This window comes from Leguminivora glycinivorella, chromosome 20, assembly GCF_023078275.1.
Source record: "Leguminivora glycinivorella isolate SPB_JAAS2020 chromosome 20, LegGlyc_1.1, whole genome shotgun sequence".
Lineage (NCBI taxonomy): Eukaryota > Metazoa > Arthropoda > Insecta > Lepidoptera > Tortricidae > Leguminivora > Leguminivora glycinivorella.
In genome coordinates this window covers 13,961,457-13,982,786 of record NC_062990.1, presented here as the reverse complement: position 1 = coordinate 13,982,786, position 21,330 = coordinate 13,961,457, and the positions used below count along the sequence as shown (strand labels likewise).

The 21,330-nt window shown below is 38.0% G+C and overlaps 1 protein-coding gene and 1 non-coding gene across 2 annotated transcripts in view; both read left to right on the top strand.

Moving 5' to 3' along the window:
• The first annotated feature begins 16,522 nt into the window (after positions 1–16,522).
• LOC125236953 overlaps positions 16,523–21,330 on the top strand; it is a 30,111-nt gene continuing 25,303 nt past the window's right edge. Inside the window, exons 1-2 of the mRNA XM_048143872.1 lie at positions 16,523–16,559; positions 19,790–19,875. Of these exons, the coding sequence (XP_047999829.1) occupies positions 16,523–16,559; positions 19,790–19,875 (123 nt within the window). The remainder of the gene's footprint in view (positions 16,560–19,789; positions 19,876–21,330) is intronic.
• Positions 17,269–17,340, top strand: Trnat-ggu. Its single transcript has one exon. It is a non-coding gene; the product is annotated as a tRNA-Thr (tRNA).

Here is a 21,330-nt window from a genome sequence, read left to right as displayed (position 1 = left end):
ACCGAAAAGCGACTGGCAAATATCAAATGACATTTCGCACATAAGTTCAGAAAAACTCATTGGTTAAATTAGGTTAAATTATTTAATAACCAATATTTTCATATACCTACCTAATCAATTTTAACTTAAATTTTCCTACCTTTGTCTTAATAACGTCTAAAACAATCCAACACAGTAAAATGTAACATTATCACACAGTCAGTTCAAATAAAACTACACCCGTCTACAATGAATTTATGCGACAAACTAAATATTAACTATTACCTCGTTTATATAGATAGATTGCAGAGACCCTTAGATGACGGCATGTGACGTCATTATGGCACCACTTTTCCTGTACGACAATATATGACTGATAGCCAGTTGTTGACCAAATATATTTTTTTATGATGTAGGCAGCAGAAGAGCAGAAGAGCCGCCTTGTGAGAAGCAGTCATCGCTGCTCATAGACAAGCAATATCAGGGTAGCCACGTATGCATTGCCGACCTTTGAGAACTCTAAATACCTACTTCTTGAAGAACTCCATGTCATAGAAGACCTCAGAATTAGCTCAATCCACAAATTGCACGTTTTTTTATACTACGTCGGTGGCAAACAAGCATACGGCCCGCCTGATATAAAGCGGTCACCGTAGCCAACTCAAACTGTGTCACATGCGCGTTGCCACCCCACTCCACGTTCTGGGCAAAAACCAGCGAGATGCGTTCTTAGTTTTCCACGTGTCGAGAAGTTATTCATATCATTTTCAAAGTTGGAATGAAAAGATGTACCACAGTACTGATTGAAGGTCGAATAGAGTAGCTATGTATCTCTCTTTTGGCATATAGTATACTTTATAAGAGTGTACAGGATGACATAATTTAAGACAAAAGTTGTTTAGATCCCGCTTACCTTCGGTCTATATATGTTTCTATCTATGGTATATCATTATCACATGCAAATATTTGAAATTCCATTCATGATAAACTTTATTCCGTTAGTATACGGTTTACAATGACTCAAAACTGTTCGTATACCATGAGTTTAGTACGTTTTGGAATTAGCTCTTAACTCGATAGCGTTAACACGGAAAATGATATTGTATGGAGAAAAAGAACAGCGCCACCAAACGGTTACTAGAAGAAGAAAATACTATTTTTCAGAACAGCGAGAGCGAGACGCAATATAAACTAATCTTGTAATTTTTGACAGGTCTTGGAAGGTCAGGTCCCACCCAGGTATTCACTTTACCGCCCTAGGGCGGTAAATGCATTCATGTAATAACAACGTTTACGAGCGGGTGTGATGAATAGTTATTCACGAGCGAAGCGAGTGGTTCGAGAATAGAATCCTGAACTTGCGAGTTTTTTAACACACGAGAAGTAAAATACATTTGCACCCGAGTGTAACACAAAACTTTTCCCCTCACTATAGCGAGGAAACTACAACGCAAAAAATGCGTTTATCACTGCTTCCAGTAGTTCCACAGGTAGTAAATCATCTTTATTACTTAGATTCACCTGCTTTTATCAATTTTAAAGTAGTTAATTTGACTATATTCAAGGTCAAATTACTTTACCCACTAGTGGATAAAATGCGTTTTTACCCGCTGGTATTAAAGGACAAAACACGTGTTTCAGAGCTAGTGAGGGGAAAAAGATATTGTAGTGTGACGGTAAGCGATTGTGACGTTAACCAGGCCCACTGAAGATGTTCACATACAATCCCCCCCTTTTCCCCCCTCTTTTGAAATTAGAACACTATGGTTTGTCTATAAATGCCCTAAACTTTATGTCTTCTTACCTTAGCAATAGAACACAAACAGTAGTTGTTAACAAAACTCGCTCTAGCGGGACTGTAGTCCAATTAGGAGTGCCACAAGGCTCAATTTTAGGTCCATTCCTGTTTTTGGTTTATATAAATGATTTGCCATGTATAGTGAAAAACTTTTGTGAAATAGTACTTTTTGCTGATGATACATCACTGCTTTTTAATGTTGACCGAAAATCTACGGATTACAATGTAATTAATAGCACGTTAGCTGATGTACTGCAGTGGTTTACTGTCAACAATTTACTTCTTAATTCTAAGAAAACCAAATGTATTCGATTTTCTCTGCCGAATGTTAAACCAATCGATACAAAAATACTTTTGAATGATGAATGCTTAGAGATGGTAGATACAACACTGTTTCTTGGTTTAACATTGGACAAAAATCTACAATGGAGTCCTCATATAAAGAAACTAGCAAGCAAATTAAGTTCAGCCGCATACGCCGTTAGGAGAATCAGGCAACTGACTAATGTTGAGACAGCTCGCCTAGTGTATCATAGTTATTTTCACAGTGTAATGTCATACGGTATTCTGGTTTGGGGCAAAGCAGCTGACATACAGACTATCTTTGTATTACAAAAGAGAGCCATTCGTTCTATTTACAACTTAGGAACACGTGAATCAGTAAGAGAACTCTTCAAAGAAATTAATATCTTAACTGTAGCTTCCCAATACATTTATGATAGTATAATTTATGTTGTTAAGAATTTAGACTGTTTCACTAAGAATTCTGATATCCATAATTATAACACTAGAAACAAAAATAAGCTTGCCATAAAGAAGTTTCGTGTCCGTAAAGTACAGAAGTCATTTGTTGGGCAATGCATTCATTTTTATAATAAGTTACCTGACACTGCTTTGAGATTACCCCTCCCAGCTCTTAAGAACTACTTAAAAAAATCATTGATGTTAAAGGCTTATTACAGAGTCGAGGACTATTTGACAGACAAACATGCATGGCCCGAACCAGAAACTACAAAAAACGAATAGCAATTAAAATAATTGTATTATGTATAGAGGACACAGTTCAGATAAGAAAGCACATCAAATATTTTATATTTTATGTTGTGTAGGTAAATTACATATTTAATGATATTGAGATTCATATTATCTTTTTCTTCTATGACAATTTGATATGTTTTCTCTGAAGAAGAACGACGTATTATTAAGCAATAATATAATTTATTGAAATTGATTTCCATAGAGTACCTAGTCTGTTCATATTCTTTGATGAATACTTTTGCATGTTAAATTGTATGTTGTTATTTAATGCATGTTAATTATAAGATGTAATGTTTTGAAAAGAAGTTGCCCGCCGAGTTTCTTGCCGGTCCCATAGTGGATACCCCCCTCCCAACTGAGGGGGGACTGAAATCTTCTCGAGGCTGAGGCGTAGGGTTAGAGCCGGCGTAGCTTTATTTGACGTTCATATGCGCATTGTAATATGCCTACTTGAAAATAAATATTTCATTTCATTTCATTTCATTTCATTTTACAGTATCTGCTGATTAGAGTATAATACTCGGCAAATGGACCGACTATAATACCTGGCGGCTTTGCGTAATCGACTTGATGCGTTTGTCTTCAAGTCATGAGAGGTAGCGATTCTTTTTTTAATTTCCCGCAAGATTAGAAAATCGTTGGAAATGGAAATTGTTGAAACAAAGATCGCCCCCCCTTTATTTGTCCCCCCCTCTATTCAGTGATATATGCTTTGCGTAGCAAATCACGCAGTAAAATTCCAGTTGTAATACGACTAGTAAATTACATCTAGAGGTAAATTACAAAAAAAACAAAGGTGCATAATTTTATAACAATACAACAAGTGATTGAAGACAGTAGACCGAGCACCACGAAATCTGTGCTTACTGTCATTCAACCAACATTGTATCTGTTGGCTGATGCGGCTTTCAATGAACTGAAATAATTTAGAATAAATTTAAAAGTAGAAAATGTCTGCCTTGGGTGAGACTTGAACTCACGGCCTCTGGATCGATACTCCAGCGCTCTGCCAACTGAGCCACCAAGACTTCAACCAAGCCAGCGAAATTTTCCACTACTAAGGTCAATGGGACCCGTAGCGACATCTACGACATTACGACATTTTCCACTTTTAAATTTATTCTAAGCCTAACGGTATCGATTGCAGACGTTTCTGCTAATCAGAAGTTGAAATAATTTAGCCTCAAGTACCACCAAATACAGTGAATGTACCCACTTTTGATGTATAGCTCAATATCATCGTTCGCTGACTTTTATGCATGATAAAAAATTCAAAAATACTTATGTCAATTATTACAGTTTTATTTATAGGTTTAACTTTAGTTTTAATGTTATTGTTTTAATTCATATTTATATTTTTTGTGCTAGTTTAATGTTATTACACACACACACACACACACTCTCTCGCACACACAAACAGAGCAAATATATATAGCTTAGCTACAGATAACTTATGTTGGTTTTAATAATTTTGTATATAAAACTTTAGTAATCTGTTTAAGCAGGGTAAGTATATGTGCTAAATATTGTTATAAAACTGCCTGTAGTGCCTGTAAAATTATCAGACCTGTATTCTCCGCACTTAATTGGTAAATCGTAGGATCAAGCTCCAGTCCTCACGATACAGGCTAGACCTAGTGTGAGGGCTACTGTTTGTTCTAAGAAGCTCTTGTATATTTCTATTGTTTGTTTTTAACACGCTTTTATTAGGTCGTCGTGTATGTAACTATGTATGTAATGGAATCTAAGGAAGCTAATTTAACCATCTTCCAGGAGTCGTAGCGTAATGAAAAAGAGCAAACAAAGGGGGGCTCTGGGGGCGAAGCCCCCCGCATAAAAGAAAGATCAACGTTGTATTTAAAATAAGTTGGGTTAGCGTTTTCTTGTGACCTTCAAGAGCAAACAAAGGGGGCTCGGGGGCGAAGCCCCCGCATGAAAGAAAGATCAACGTTGTATTTAAAATAAGTTGGTTTAGGGTTTTCTTGTGACCCTTAAGAGTAACGAAAAGGGGGGCTCGGGGGGCGAAGCCCCCCGCATAAAAGAAAGATCAACGTTGTATTTAAAATAAGTTGGGTAATGGTTTTCCTGTGACCCTTAAGAGCAAATAAATGGGGGCTCGGCAAAAAAGAGATACTTAAATTTTGTTTGAATTAGTTGAAATGTGACAATATTTTCTAATCGAGTCAAACAAAATCCCACTAGCTGAGAGCTTCAAAACAATGTATGGCGAAAGTATGTCTCTCTAATGTCTTCAAAAAGTCCGCGATGTCTATATTGTCTATCTTTTACGGATAACTTACTAGGTATAAACATTTTTATGATAATACCGTAATAAGAAGGTAGCCGCTAGTTATTATTAAGTAGCAATTAGCAATAAGTACACGTTAAGCCACAAATGGCATGTAAAATCCGCCTACTTGAAATAAATTTATGTAAAAGTATAAAATAAATTAATAGTTTAAAAAACACTATAAAACACGCTTTTATAAATGCACGTAAAAGCCAAAAATAAATTATGGATCGTTCAAGTTGTCTCTATTTGTGAGCTGAAGTTTAAAAACTATGTGCTTTTAATTATAATATTTGATTGTAAAAGCGTGGGGCGCTGGAACAGGAAAGACTTTCTTGTAAACAAATACTAATCCGAACTTCCTGGCGAATGAAGTTGCATAAGAACATAACGTTTACATATGCCGCCTAAGGGTTACCAAAGAGAACCAAAGATATCTCGTCCACGAACAAGAATTCTGCATCCTGTCACTGTAGACACTTTCCCCTTTTGTACTTTGATTACCGGATAAAAGCGGCGTTCTAAGTGTCGGTGACTGTCGACTCTCCTCGCTACTAGCGCATATTTTGTCTGAGTTCGACAAACTGATGGTACCTACTTTGAACACTGACTTTTAATTGATTTGACTGTTTAATGTAGAATCTATTAGTCATGCTGCAACTCCAGTTAGCGCGTCAATCTGTGTAACCTCCTTCCCGTAACATAGCATGATTTGATTTATCAGCAAGTTATACAAAAAGTCTTTCCTGTTCCAGCGCCCCACGCTTTTACAATCAAATATTATAATTAAAAGCACATAGTTTTTAAACTTCAGCTCACAAATAGAGACAAGTTGAACGATCCATAATTTATTTTTGGCTTTTACGTGCATTTATAAAAGCGTGTTTTATAGTGTTTTTTAAACTATTAATTTTTCTATTATTAACTTAGGCTTTATGTAATGCAGATTTGGAAAATAAATGTATTATAAAAATAAATAAAAATAAAAAATGTATTATATTGTATTCTTATTTTATAAGTTTAGTCTTGGACACACACTGGCGATCAAATATATGAAACAGGCGCGTTCCTAGCACACATTCGAAGCTCGTGTAAGTGAACGCGTACCATGCTTGTATGAGTGAGATATAACAGGTCGACTGTTCGCGTTTTTGACAGGCGGTAATTGTTAGGTAACCAAGAGCAGGTGGACGGCACTTTCAGCGGGGAGCGGGAGTGGCTATACTGTACGACAGTACTCTTTATTATACTGTGGTGCGGTGATGCGGTGCCATTATAATAGAAATCCGCTGTTCGCGTATGCCTTGGGCCACACCCTAATGAGTATTTGAGTACAGAGGCAGTAACGCTCACAATAGTAAGTGCTGTCTAATGAATATCTACATGTACACTTCTGTACTAGCCCTTACATTACTGCTGACTTTTATCTCATACTAGCTTTTCCTACGGATTCGCCCACGTACTAAAAGTAATCTTATTCAAACGTTGAGGTTTGAACCCCCATTTCACCCCCTTAGGAGGGGAATTTTGAAAAATCCTTATTTAGTGCTCCTCTACACCTTATGAGGAACCTATGTGCCAAATTTGGAATCTCTAGGACCACCGGTTTCGGCTGTGCGTTGATATCAATCAGTCAGTCAGTTTCTTCTTTTATATATTTAGACTAGTGCGTAAGTAAGTACAGTCAAGTGTAAAAATATGGGTGTACACATTTTATTCAAAAATATGTCCTATAGCATCTTAGTACGGTGTAATAAGAGCGTAGTACCATGTTTATGAGACGATTATTTCGATACGTATTTTGGCACTTGATTGTACAGTAGCTTTCAGAAATATCGAGCCAAGCCACTCATAAAATGTCTAACCGCGCATTTATGGTCAAGGTGTTGGAAAATGGATTTTTTTTTGGAATGAAAAATCGACAAACAAAATTAGGGTCAACCGAGGGGAATCGGATCACAGTTAAGCATTTCTTTCAAATTCAAATGACAGCGGACAGCTAATGAGCGTCCCGCGTTGAGTGTCACCTTCCCGCACGCCGCGGTTGGGGCCGCCATTAGTCAAGTCTCAGTGACGCATCGCGACAAAGCACTCGTTTCGGTGTGCTATGATTTTACCGGTGATATAAAAAACGTGGTTACAATATTTGTGATAAAATCACAGTATAAGAAAGAGTACTGTGAGTAACATGCATGGCCCGAACCAGAAACTACAAAGAACGAATAGCAATTAAAATAATTGTATTTTGTGTAGAGGACACAGTTCAGATAAGAAAGCACATCAAATATTTTATATTTTATGTTGTTTAAATTACATATTTAATGACATTGACATTCATATTTTATGTTGTTTTCTTAATGTGACAATTTGATATGTTTTCTCTGAAGAAGAATGACGTATTATTAAGCAATAATATAATTTATTGAAATTAATTTACATAGAGTAAATAGTCTGTTCATATTCTTTGATGAATGCTTTTGCATGTTAAATTGTATCTTGTTATTTAATGCATGTTAATTATAAGATGTAATGTTTTTAAAAGAAGTTGCCCGCCGAGTTTCTTGCCGGTCCCATAGTGGATATCCCCCCAACTGAGGGGGGACTGAAATCTTATCGAGGCTGAGGCGTAGGGTTAGAGCCGGCATAGCTTTATTTGACGTTCATATGCGCATTGTAATATGCCTACTTGAAAAATAAATATTTCATTTTTCATTTTTTTTCACCGTCGTACAGTATGACCACTCCCGCTCCCCGCTGAAAGTGCCGCCCACTCCCTCTCGATTACCTCACAGTTACCGCCTGTCAAAAACACGAACAGTCGACCTGTCATATTTCACTCATACAAGCATAGTACGCGTTCACCTACACGAGTTAAGACTGTGTGCTAGGGATACGCCTCTTTCAATATATTTGATCGCCAGTGTCCGAGGTGTGATAAAATAATATGAACTCACGCCTAAGTCACCAAAATGGTAGGCAGAGCACATGGGTCTCAGGCGCCGCTCAAGTTCTATTGCCAAGTTTGGCAATCAATGAGTTGAAAGTTAACGGAATTACCCGATTCAAAAATAAAACATCATCATCGTCATCGTCCTTGGGTTATCCCGGCATTTGCCACGGCTCATGGGAGCCTGGGGTCTGCTTTGACAAGTAATCCCAATATTTGGCGTAGGCACTAGGTTTTACGAAAGCGACCGCCATCTGACCTTCCAACCCGAAGGGTAACTAGGCCTTATGGGAATTAGTCCGGTTTCCTCACGATGTTTTCCTTCACCGAAAAGCGACTGGCAAATATCAAATGACATTTCGTACATAAGTTTCGAAAAACTCATTGGTACAAGCCGGGGTTCAAACCCGCGACATCTGGATCGAAAGTTGCACTCTCTCACCGCTAGGCCACACACGCATATAAACTAATTATTTAGATATGTGTATATTATGTAAACTGTAAAAGTTTAGTTCAACTAAACTCCTGTACGTATTAAGCTGACTTGTAACCATTGTTATAAATAAATATTTCATTTCATTTCATTTCATTTCACGCTTCAAAACAAAAACAAATTCTGAAAAAACATTTTCAATGATGTCAATCAATATCTAGGTCCTAGGGGAAAAAATTAAAACTTTGTATGGAGAATCGATCTTCCGGTTTTGAGTTTCTTGCCGGTCCCAATAGTGGATACCCCCCTCCGACTGAGGGGGGACTGAAATCTTCTCGAGGCTGAGGCGTAGGGTAGAGCCGGCGTAGCTTTATGTGACGTTCATATGCGCATTGTGATATGCCTACTTGGAAAATAAATATTTCATTTCATTTCATATAATTTCCGTTATTCTCTTAACAGTATTATGTAATGTTATAAATTACCAAGAAGTGACCGACCGACGGTCCAAGTTCCTTAACATTTTGTAATAATTCGTGTTTGTATTTTCTCGGGATAGTGATAAAGAATACGCGTAGTTGTGCAATCAACAGATTTAACACACTTGATTTAATTCGTTACTAGTAACAACTAGTAACGAATTAAATCAAGTGTGTGTGGTTCTCGTCTCCATCATCATCCTGCGCTAGCGCGTTTCATTTCATTTCATATAATTTCCGTTATTCTCTTAACAGTATTATGTAATGTTATAAATTACCAAGAAGTGAAGTTGTTGTTCCTGCATCTCGCTTCCTGAGCAACATAAACTTAGCTTCTACAAACATTTAACTAATGTAAGCTTTGTAATACCTTCACTAATAGCTCAAATTGAATATACCTATATATACATACATATACATATTCTCTTATATGTGTATGTTTATTCAATTTGTGTGTTGGAAATTAAAATAATTATGATTTTTTATTTCAAAGCACCTACTCTTTTTATTTCCGCTACCCAAAGGTTGTCTGGTAGAGATCGTTCTTTAGCGATAAGACCGCCTGTTGTCTGCCTCTATTTGTAATCATTTGTTTTGTCTCCACTGTATCTTTTGCTGAGGTGTGCCAATAAAGAGTATTCTATCTATCTATATACCCATAGCTGGGCATTAACTCGTTAATCCGTTAATCATTAATTAACGAAGTTAACATTTCGATTAACTTTTGAGCTGACTGTAAAAAATGTTAACGGACTCTTTAACTTCCGTTATTTTTCTCCGAGTAAGTTAATCGTTAATCTAGTAGAGTACAGGCGCCACGTGTTAACGGATTATCGATTAACTTTAATTTACGATAAATTTGTCTAAATGTATCGTCATGAAATAAAACTATGGAAACGGATTAAATCGCGTATAATGAATTTAAAATACATCCCGACGTTTCGAACTCTTTACAGCGTTCGTGGTCAACGGGTGACTGAGGAAAAATTAAAATGTGCAAAAACTACCCACTTACAAGAAATATTAACGAACCATGACCACAAATAATCTAGATTTCTAAGGCAGGTTCACACACTATTAATAAAGCTAGTTACTTATACAATATTCAAAAAAAAAAAAAAAAAACAAAAAAAAATTTTTACCATTACTCTGTTAAAAAATAATTAACCAATTAATCTAGTAATGGTAATTTTTTTTTTGTTTTATTTTTTTTTGAATATTGTATAACTAGCTTTATTAATAGTGTGTGAACCTGCCTTAGAAATCTAGATTATTTGTGGTCATGGTTCGTTAATATTTCTTGTAAGTGGGTAGGTTTTGCACATTTTAATTTTTCCTCAGTCACCCGTTGACCACGAACGCTGTAAAGAGTTCGAAACGTCGGGATGTATTTTAAATTCATTATACGCGATTTAATCCGTTTCCATAGTTTTATTTCATGAGTAACTATCGCGGTAACCGAAGACAATATAAATGTATCGTTTTAACAATTAATGAAAGTTAACTTTTTTAGTAATAATGGATTAGCGATTAATTATCGAAGTTAACTATTTGATTAACGGTGCCTAGCTATGCATATGCCACATATACCTTCTCACGCCTGTTTCCCAGAGGGGTAGATGGAGATCACGCCGATCACGGGTATCCATTTGCTACGATCGTAACAAACCACTTTTGCTTTACGCACTTTTATAACATTCCTCATACATGCTCTTCGGTTTCGAGTACTTTTCTTCGCCGCGCCGAATGGCACAAACGCTCACGAAACGCTCACTAAACGAAACGCTCGTAGATATCTATTTCTATCGCTCTTGCGTATTAGCGCGACAGAGCCAGACTACCTTTCGCGGCGTTTCGTTTTCGTTTCGCGTCGCAGAAATGCCATTCGGCTACGGCACCAGGCTTTATAAAAATATTTAGATTATTTAGCTAACTGTACCATTTATCTAATCCAAATAATTTGCAAACTAAACACTCAAACTCCACATCTCATTACAGAAGTTCCCAAACTTTGCCAGGTGAAATAATGATGAACATCCTTCCCAAACTTTACCTCGAAACAAAAAGGAAAAACTCACAAAGACTTACAATCAAGCTGGTAAAGATTTCGAAAGTAAGGACAGGTCAAACGGTTAGTAGAACCAAAGATTAGTATCTTAAATCATCAATCACTCTATAGGTACAAGTTCTGAACATTGTATTGGCCCTGCAAAAATGACTTACACTACTGAAGGCGCTTAGGACCATTTGTTAATTATATGTGATGATTCAACGAAGAAACAATTAACAGTACAGTTTATTTTAAAGAGCCAGCATGTCATAATTATGATTGTTATGTACGGAACCCTTGGATCGCGAGTCCCACTCACACTTACCCAGTTTTTTAATGCAACAGGATGCAAACGATCAGACATGCCGCCTGGTGGTAAGCGATCACTGGCGCCCATGAATACCCGAAACATGGGAGATGTTGGAGGTGCGTTGCCGGAATTTAAGATGGGAATACGCTCTTTTCTTGAAGATTTTAAGTTCATATCGGCTCGGAAATTCCGCAGGCGACACATTCAACAGTTTAGCTGTGCGAGACAGGAAGTTTCTAGAGAAACGCACAGTGTCCATAAGTTCGTTGACCCTAAGCCCTGTCCTTACGAAGTTATATAAATCAATGCAATCAAGCCTGTAGTTGATTGGCTCAAGCCTAACGAACTTAAAAAAAAGAAACAAAGGCTTCAACTTGCGCCCTCTTGATTGTTAGAAAAAAGTAAACAAGTTAGCACCGTTCATTTATTACGTAAGATTTTTGGCAGTTTTTGACCCTAACACAATCTAAGACAAAATAAGAATATTATGTACCTCCAAAAAAATACAAATGTAGTGTAAAAACTCTTTTTTTATATATTTACAGAAACGTGCGACTTATTTCAGTCATTCTCCGTACGGTCACATTTTTTTTTTTTTTTAGATAGCCCGTTTATGTGTCCCACTGCTGGGCAAAGGCCTCTCCCCGTGATTTCCACAGCTCCCGTTGGTGTGCTATTTCTGGCCAATTAGTCATGAAGGTGTCAAAGTCGTCCCGCCATCTCCGTCTGGGCCTTCCACGTCCGCGCTTAATTTTCTCCCCCACATCAGCTATTCGTGTTTTGGAGCGCAGTGTAGTGTTTCGGATGCGATCCATCCTAGTAACACCTAAAATACTGCGCTCCATTGCTCGTTGGCAAACCTTCAATTTGGACTTCTGACCCTCGGTGAATGACCACGTTTGGGCACCGTAGGTGAGGACAGGCAGAATACACATGTCAACGAGTTTGCGCTTCAGTGACATTGGAAGGTCGCCCTTCATTAGCTCTTTCATGGACCAGTAGCTCTTCCATGCATTTTGAACTCGGCGCTCAACTTCCTTGTCTTGCCGATCGTTGAAAGAGACTAACTGGCCCAAGTAAATATACTCGTTGACGTATTGTATAGTCTGTCCGTCTACCTTTACCCCAAGTTTCGTGCTATTAGTCATCACCTGGGTCTTTTCGCGATTCATTTGAAGTCCAACTTGAAGGCTCGCGTCGCTCAGGTCTTGGAGCATTTGCTGAAGTTCTGTGGCGGAGGAAGCAAAAAGAACAATGTCGTCGGCAAAACGGTCACATTACAATCAATATGTATTAATATTTCTAATGCATTAATATTTCTATGCCGTATGTGGCAGGATGTGCTGATCAAAAAATGTATTACCAACCTACAATGTACCACATTCTAAGAAATAAAATATTTGATTAAAAAAAAAATAATAATATTTAATTTAATGAATGAATGAATCTTATACTTTTAAACGAGTTATTTATTTATTTATATATATATTTATTTACACTGACGATCTCGGAAACCGCTCTAACGATTTCGCAGAAATTTGTGATGTGGGGGTTTTTGGGGGTGAAAAATCGGTCTAACTTATCCTTAGGTCCCGGAAAACGCGAATTTTCGAGTTTTCATGCGTTTTTCTTCGCGCGCCATCTCGTGTGCAGTAGTTGTACTGTTAAGACAGAATTCTTTCGGTCGATGTAAGTACTATTTATTGCAAACACTAGATGGCGACACAGGTCAAGGCTAAAACGAATAGAAAATACACTATTTGAGTTTTTGTGGCGAAATGCGCGCCATCTCGTGTGGAGTAGTTGTGTTGTTAAGGCTGAGAATTCTTTCGCTCGATGTAGGTACTATTCATTTTTGAACTAGATGGCGACACATGTCAAGGATACGAAACAGAACCGAGCGAAGCTCGGTTGCCCAGATATTGAAAGTTTATTCACATGAACATATGGTGCATTACAGTAGATGTTATAAAGTATTTACATTGGAAATCCTTAATATGATCTGCCACAGGGCATAGGAAAATTTCCATGTTCACTACATGTCAAATGCTATGTATGTGAATATTAATTGCGTACATGCATGAAATGTCTTCCTTACAAACTAAGAATATTAGGCTAAAACACCGAATACTTAGTGCTATATAATAAATGTTTAAACTACTTTCTTAACTGTTACTGTTATTAAAAATATATGTAAGAGTTCAATAAGTGTAATTAACACAACCTTTATAACGTCCTATTCCGAATTAAACGAAAAACCTTTTTTTTCTGCAAAAATTTAATTTTTGGCACAAGAAAGCTTTTATCACCGACTGTACCTTTCTTTCAACAGTCACCTACTGCTCTCCAAGGCGTTTCTAAAAAACCCTTACTCGGTGGGGATACGATATTTCAAAACAGAGTTCCTATGACCACCTTTCTGCTCCATCATCAGATCAGCTCCATGATACCATTAAAGCCAAATTTCAGCTCAATCGGAAAGTGGGTAAAATTTAGCTTCTACGTTTTGACCCAAATTAACATACTAACAAGGCAAGTTGAATAAAAGCTTGTAAAAACACAATGTATGTATAAGAAAACTAGCTTTTGCCCGCGGCTTCGCTCGCGTTAGAAAGAGACAAAAAGTAGCCTATGTCACTCTCCATCCCTTCAAATATTTCCATTTAAAAAATCACATCAATTCGTCACACACAAACGTCGTTCCCAAACAGACACACACTTTCCCATTTATAATATTAGTATGGACAAAGAGGATCGAGTATTAAAGAGAGTTACTGCCGAAGTAAAATGTGTAATCACACTGCATAGACTGCCATCTCTTGACACGGGCTTATAACTTTTGAACCTCCGTTTTGACAATTTGGCCCATATTCTTAGCTTGATATGTGTTAAAGTGTCAAATATTAATATTAGCGCCATCTAGCTGAGCGTACCCCAAAGGTGTAATGCCATCTAGGCCACCGTCCCTTTTTCTCCGTATGGGACTGCGGTACGTTTTTTTCTTAGACTTTATCTGTCTATACGGAGTTATATATGTCTTTGGTATGGATTACAATTTTGGATCTTTTTCTTCAATCCATTATTACTCTTACGTAATAAATAAACGGCACCCTAGAAATGAGTACAAATTATACATGCGTTAAAAGTTGAAAACTGCGGGTACACAAAAATCTGTAATTCAAAGAAAATTGTTGAAAAGTTTCCGAAGCTGAATCCCTAACTTTTCTAAGTGGAGTTTGAAATTATAAGTACTTATTCTTACCTGCATTTTGTAACTAATGCTGAAAATAAAATGGCCGCCATCATTTACTTTCGAGGAAAGTTTTTTACGTGGAATGTTTTTGCGAAGTTTTGTTTTAATGTTTTGAGGATTAAAATTTTACTTTGTCTATCAAAAATAAGATTAGAAAGTAGGTAGAATACTGAACTGAATATTGTATTCATTTTAGCTGGCAACTTCCTCACAGAAGACAACGTATTATCATTGCGAATATTATTATTACTATACTATACCGAGGAAATGATACCATCATCTTTGGACAATGCCTCAGTCACATCTAGGACACTGGCGATCAAATATATGAAAGAGGCGCATTCCTATCACACATTCTAAGCTCGTGTGGGTGAACGCGTACCATGCTTGTATGAGTGAGATATGATGGTCGACAGTTTGCGTTTTTGACAGGCGGAAACTGTGGGGTAACCGAGCGGGGGTGGCGGCACTTTCAGCGGGGAGCGGGAGTGGCCATACTGTACGACAGTACTCTTTATTATACTGTGCCTCAGTGGTATATTTAAGTATTAAGCGAGTTATTGTACTTAATATTGTATACTGCCCGTGTGGTGCCGGGTTTAGAATTTCACCACCCCCTTTCTTCCCGTGGGTGTCGTAGAAGCCGACTGTGGGATATGGGTTAAATTGTGGCGTAGGCGAGAGGCTGGCAACCTGTCACTGCAATGTCACAATTTTAGTTTTTTTTCAACCTCTTTTTGCCAAGAGTGGCACTGAAACTTGAGTAGTTCATGTGCTCTGCCTACCCCTTTATGGGATACAGGTGTGATTGCATGTATGTATGTGTATGTATATTGTATACTTAGATTAGAATTTTCTAATTTTTCGTCAAGTTCTAGGTAAGTATACATTTTTTATTAGTTCTTATTTAGCGTAAGTCTATAGCCACCAATTTTACTTTACAATCGTATTCAATAAGTTCATTATTCTCTTAGGTTAATTAAAATACCTATCTAACTCTACATTCACACTATAGTTAACTGGAAGATACGCACGCAGTAAGCCGGTCTGTTGACACACGTTATTGACAATAAGTTACACCGGAATCCGAGGAAGATCGCACAGAGTCGTGGAGTAGTTATTGTGCTTACATATATTTTGAGTTATAGTCAAGACAATAAGTTATTTTTCACCATACCAACTGGTAATGGCTTACATTGCTATTCGAAAACAGATAGCAAAATTTCATTTTATCCACAAGAGTGCAAAGTAATTTCATACAAATTTTAACTTGATGTCCTGAGCTGGCTGGTATAGTTTACGTGTAAATGATGATTTTGAATCATAAATATTGATTAGATTGATAGATTTGATTTAGTTTGATGTTTTATAGTCAGTATTTTGTTCGTATTGGTGTGGTGAAAAATTTTGTGTTTCACTCGGTGGCAAAATTTGTTTAACCTTCGTGCCTCGCAACGCTCAAATTTCCCTCGCGGTTCAATATTGGAATCTTTCGCTTGCTCGGGTATTAATATTGGCACGTGCGGTTAAGGGTCCCCCCACATCTAGCGTCTCGACTCTCGAGAGCGTCGCGTCGAGCCAACTGTATGGGCAAAGCCTCGCCGTCGACGCGACTTCGACGCGGCGTCTTTTTCCATACAGTTGGCCCGACGCGACGCTCGCGAGACGCTAGATGTGGGGGGACCCCTAACCAACAACTTTGCCCCCTTGTAAAACCAATAACTATTGTTTTCGACTCTCACAAAATATCACCATTAGTTAAAACGAAAGATTGGTAGTATCCTTGATGGCCGGTCTGGCCAAGCACATAGTGACCCTGGATCAGCCGCGGTCCTGATGATCACAGATAATTGTTCCTGAATCATAGATGTTTTGCCTTGTCTATATCCAGCCCACTATAATTTGGATCTTTTTAAATCATAATCAAAACATTTTTTGGGTAAACATGCTTCATCCTAGATTGCAACGGCATTTTCCATCAGGTGAGATTGTGGTCAAATGATTACCTGTTCCTCATTAAAAAAAATCATTGTCTGAGCACCCACAACACAAACTATTTTTAGCTTACCGTGGGACTCAATCAAGCTGTGTAAGAATGTCCTCATAATAATTATTTATGTATTATATCCCGGCGGTAAACGCTTATTTTTTTCTGCTACCTATTTATTAATTTGTACAGAAAAACTTAATATGTTTAGAGAGTTCGAAAAAAAGATGAACAATATACCTACAGCAAGGGATGAAGAAGTAAATAGCTGTGTTGTCGACTCCATAGCCAGACAAAAAAGATACAGATTTTTTTTTCAGCGGGCCATGGATACAAAAAATTACAGGAGAAAAACTTTTTACTCTAAGAACAAATTAAATTATTTTCATAGAAAATATTTTAACTTGTATTTTTTAAGTAGTAACACTACTATTATGTTATAAACATTAAATAAATGTCATATACAAAGAAAAAGTGACCAAGGCAAGGTACTTAAAAAATACAAGTTAAAATATTTTCTATGAAAATAATTTAATTTGTTCTTAGAGTATGAATGGCAGCGCCATCTCTCTTCGCTAGCTTGTAATCACCTAAGTTGATTCAGCTAGAAGGTCGAACCACACTGTTCTACCTCAGGGATGGCAGAGGGCGTCACGAGCCTTCGGGAATGTCATATACTTGGAAATTTCGACCCTTGCCTTCGTGCACCGATGGCCGAGTGGTTCAGGCATTCGCCTGGTAAGCGGAGTACGCTGGTTCGATTCCAGCTCGGAACACTGGAGGCCTTGGTCACTTTTTCTTTGTATATGACATTTATTTAATGTTTTGAAAAACTTTTTGCCAATATTTTTATCGTCGTCGACTCCATAGTTCCCGCTGGCCGGCCAGTCACGTCTGGAACGGCAATAAAACGGCTGCATCTCACCGGTTACTTACCAACTGCAAATATACTGCACTTGCCCGATACATAACTCGAACTCTATGTCTATACATACAGTTTACCGTGTGGTGACGGGTTAAGAATTTCACCACCCCCTTTCTTCCCGTGGGTGTCGTAGAAGGCGATTGTGGGATATAAATGTAGGTTAAATTGTGGCGTAGGCGAGAGGCTGGCAACCTGTCACTGCAATGTCACAGTTTCGTTTTCTTTCAACCTTATTTGCCAAGAGTGGCACTGTAACTTTAGCAGTTTTATGTGCTCTGCCTACCCCTTTAGGGGAAACAGGCGTGATTGTATGTATGTATGTATTGTATGTATGTCCATACAGAGTAGCATTTTACACATGCGGAAAGGGGGCTTTTCTTCCCTACTGGCCTAGGCGAAGTGAGAATCATTGACGCTGTGTGGCGATCAAAACGAAGTTTGACTGTCACGTCACTACAAGAGTGATAAAGTCAACCCACGATAAGTTTGCAACAATTTTGACCGCCTCACCGGTCCAACTGTTATTTTAAACGCCAAATTTCCATGAAATGATGACTTTTTAGGGTTCCGTAGTCAACTAGGAACCCTTATAGTTTCGCCATGTCTGTCTGTCCGTCCGTCCGTCCGTCCGTCCGTCCGCGGATAATCTCAGTAACCGTTAGCACTAGAAAGCTGAAATTTGGTACCAATATGTATATCAATCACGCCAACAAAGCGCAAAAATAAAAAATGGAAAAAAATGTTTTATTAGGGTACCCCCCCTACATGTAAAGTGGGGGCGGATTTTTTTTTTCATTCCAACCCCAACGTGTGATATATTGTTGGATAGGTATTTAAAAATCAATAAGGGTTTACTAAGATCGTTTTTTGTTAATATTAATACTTTCGTAAATAATCGCTCCTAAAGGAAAAAAAAGTGCGTCCCCCCCCCTCTAACTTTTGAACCATATGTTTAAAAAATATGAAAAAAATCACAAAAGTAGAACTTTATAAAGACTTTCTAGGAAAATTGTTTTGAACTTGATAGGTTTAGTAGTTTTTGAGAAAAATACGGAAAACTACGGAACCCCACACTGAGCGTGGCCCGACACGCTCTTGGCCGGTTTTTTTGTAGTTGAAGTTGTAGGTTGTAGTTGGAATAGGTAGCCTCCGCATTAGCCAAATAGCACTAGACCCTTACTCATAGTGTTAATTGTGTTCCTGCTGGTGAGTAAGGCGGCCAGAGCTCAACGAAGGTTCGGTGTGCTAGTGACGGAAAGACCTGCGGAACTAATTTGTTCCGTCTATTATCGTTTGAGTCGTTGGCAACCCGAACCCTCCTTGGAACTTGTTGTGTATACTTAACACAGCAAAAGGGAGTGTACAAGTTTCTAATGGATTGGCAACGCGCATGTGACACTCCTTGAGTTTCAGGCGTCCATAGGTTAAGGTGACCGCTTTCCATCAGGCGGACCGTATGCTTGTGTGCCACCGACGTAGTATTAAAAAAAAAGTAGACGTCTGACCACGATCACACCTGATGGTACCTAAGTGATGATGCGGACTAAGTGCGTTTTCACATTATCCGATCCGATATCGGATGCCGGACTGATATCCCATACATCACAGGCGCCATATTGTAATTTTGCCATTGAAATCCTTCCGACATCCGATATCGGATCGGATAGTGTGAAAACGGACTAAGGTGGAGCACGCTTACCTATGACCTATGAGTTACTTAACCCATTGTGATGTCGGCTAGGAACAGTAACGAGGGATCAAAGTGGCACTTTTCTGTTCAAGGTTTTATGTTGCAATTGTAAAATATTAATCGATTTAAATATTTTTTCCCCTCACTCGCTCGGAAACACGTGTTTTGTCCTTTAATACCAGCGGGTAAAAACGCATTTTATCCACTAGTGGGTAAAGTAATTTGACCTTGTATAAAGTCAAATTAACTGCTTTAAAATTGATAAAAGTAGGTGAATCTACTAAAATAAAGATGATTTACCACCTGTGAAACTACTGGAAGCAGTGATAAACGCATTTTTTGCGTTGTAGTTTCCTCGCTATAGTGAGGCGAAAAGTTTTGTGTTACACTCGGGTGCAAATGTATTTTACTTCTCGTGTGTTAAAAAACTCGCAATTTCAGGATTTTATTCTCGAACCACTCGCTTCGCTCGTGGTTCAACTATAAAATCCTTTCACTTGCTCGTTTTTCAATTCCACACTCGGCGTTAAAATACAACTTTGCCCCCTTGTATAACAAATAACTATTATAGGTTTATTACATATACACTTACCTATATATCTGCCTCCAGGTGTGTACGGGGCGATTGCGGGCTCGCTTTCCTCCTTGAAGTTGCCACTCGCGATACTGGCGCTATTGGCAGCTCCTCTTCGATGGGTATGACCGATCCATCTCTCACAGATCCTCATTTCTTATAGTCTTCGGCCACGGAACGAGCTGCGGGAATTCGGACTGAGCTGTAACGAGGCCAAGGCGGTGGCTCAAGATAGTAAGGCGTGGAAGGATTTTGTGGAGGCCCTATGCACCTATGGGTTGCCTTAGGACAACCAACAATAACATACCTATATCTAAGCTAAGAGCTAAGGCGGCTCCTAACCGCTTTCAAATTTGTCCTGGTTCTAAACTACTAAAACCATCACCCAATTCGGGTTTTTTTTTTTTTTAAATCTTTATTTATTTAGGAGCTTTTGTCTTTTTGACATGGCAGCTCCATCGTTTCAAAAACAGTTGTTAATCATCAGATTTTAGACATACACATATTTTATATTTAGAAGCCCCTATACTTGTGTATCTACTGGCGGCACTCCACTAAACTACACAAGTACAAGGTTGCGTCAGAAGCAGGGTTGTTCAGAATACTCTGAACATACCCTACATCCAGTCTATTTAAACAAAATTTTTGCAAAAATGCTTCTCTTTGCTGCCGATTTCGATCACATTCCATCCAATTCGGGTTAAGGGCGACCGTCCACTACTGCCTTCTCTCTTTAAATTTGGTATAATTAAGTGTTACGAGTAGTTTTTGCTTAAGATTTTATTTTTATACCACATGGTGGCAAACAAGCATCCTGCCTGTAGTGGCGCAGTCGGTAGGATTCAGCGTATTCTAGATATTATTAGATACAAAAACAATCAGTAAACTAAAAGTTCGATTAAAACGCAATCTAGTTGGAATTAAGAGCCAAGCTATAAAATACAGCTAAAGCTGGAATCCTAAGCGATGGAGCAAGTCCCTACTCTTCTCAGTATAACGCCATTACAGGACCTCTCTTCAGAGCCACAGTTGACAAAATAACAGCAGACCTATTAGAGGTCTCCTAAGAAACACTCCAAGGACTCCGAGCGCTTTTGTAAGTTTTAAGAATAGGAAAATATATTTTAAGGCAATATATACAGAAATCGTATCTGGTTGATCGAAAAACGGGAAACTTCCTCGCCCAATGCTGCATTATGATACATTTTCTCAAATTAAATGCGAGGCTCAGCAGTTCCATTTGTCTCCTCTGTTTTTTGACCAGGGCAAGAATATTGTGAGTGTTAAGTATCGCAAACAATAGAAATAAAATAAATTTATTATTTATTTTACTACCTTGAACAATCATGTTATTCATGTTAAGCTAATTGTGGGTAGTTAGGCACTTGTCCCACCGCGAGCTATTAAATTATAGCTACCGGCTATAAAAACGATCAAAAGATAAGCACTCCGGTGCAAATAAAAGAGACACGGCGATATTGATAGTTCACCGCCGCGCCGTGTCTCTTTTAATTACACAAAATTGATTATCTTTTGTTTGTTTTTATAGCAAATAGCTCATACTTACCCTCGCACAT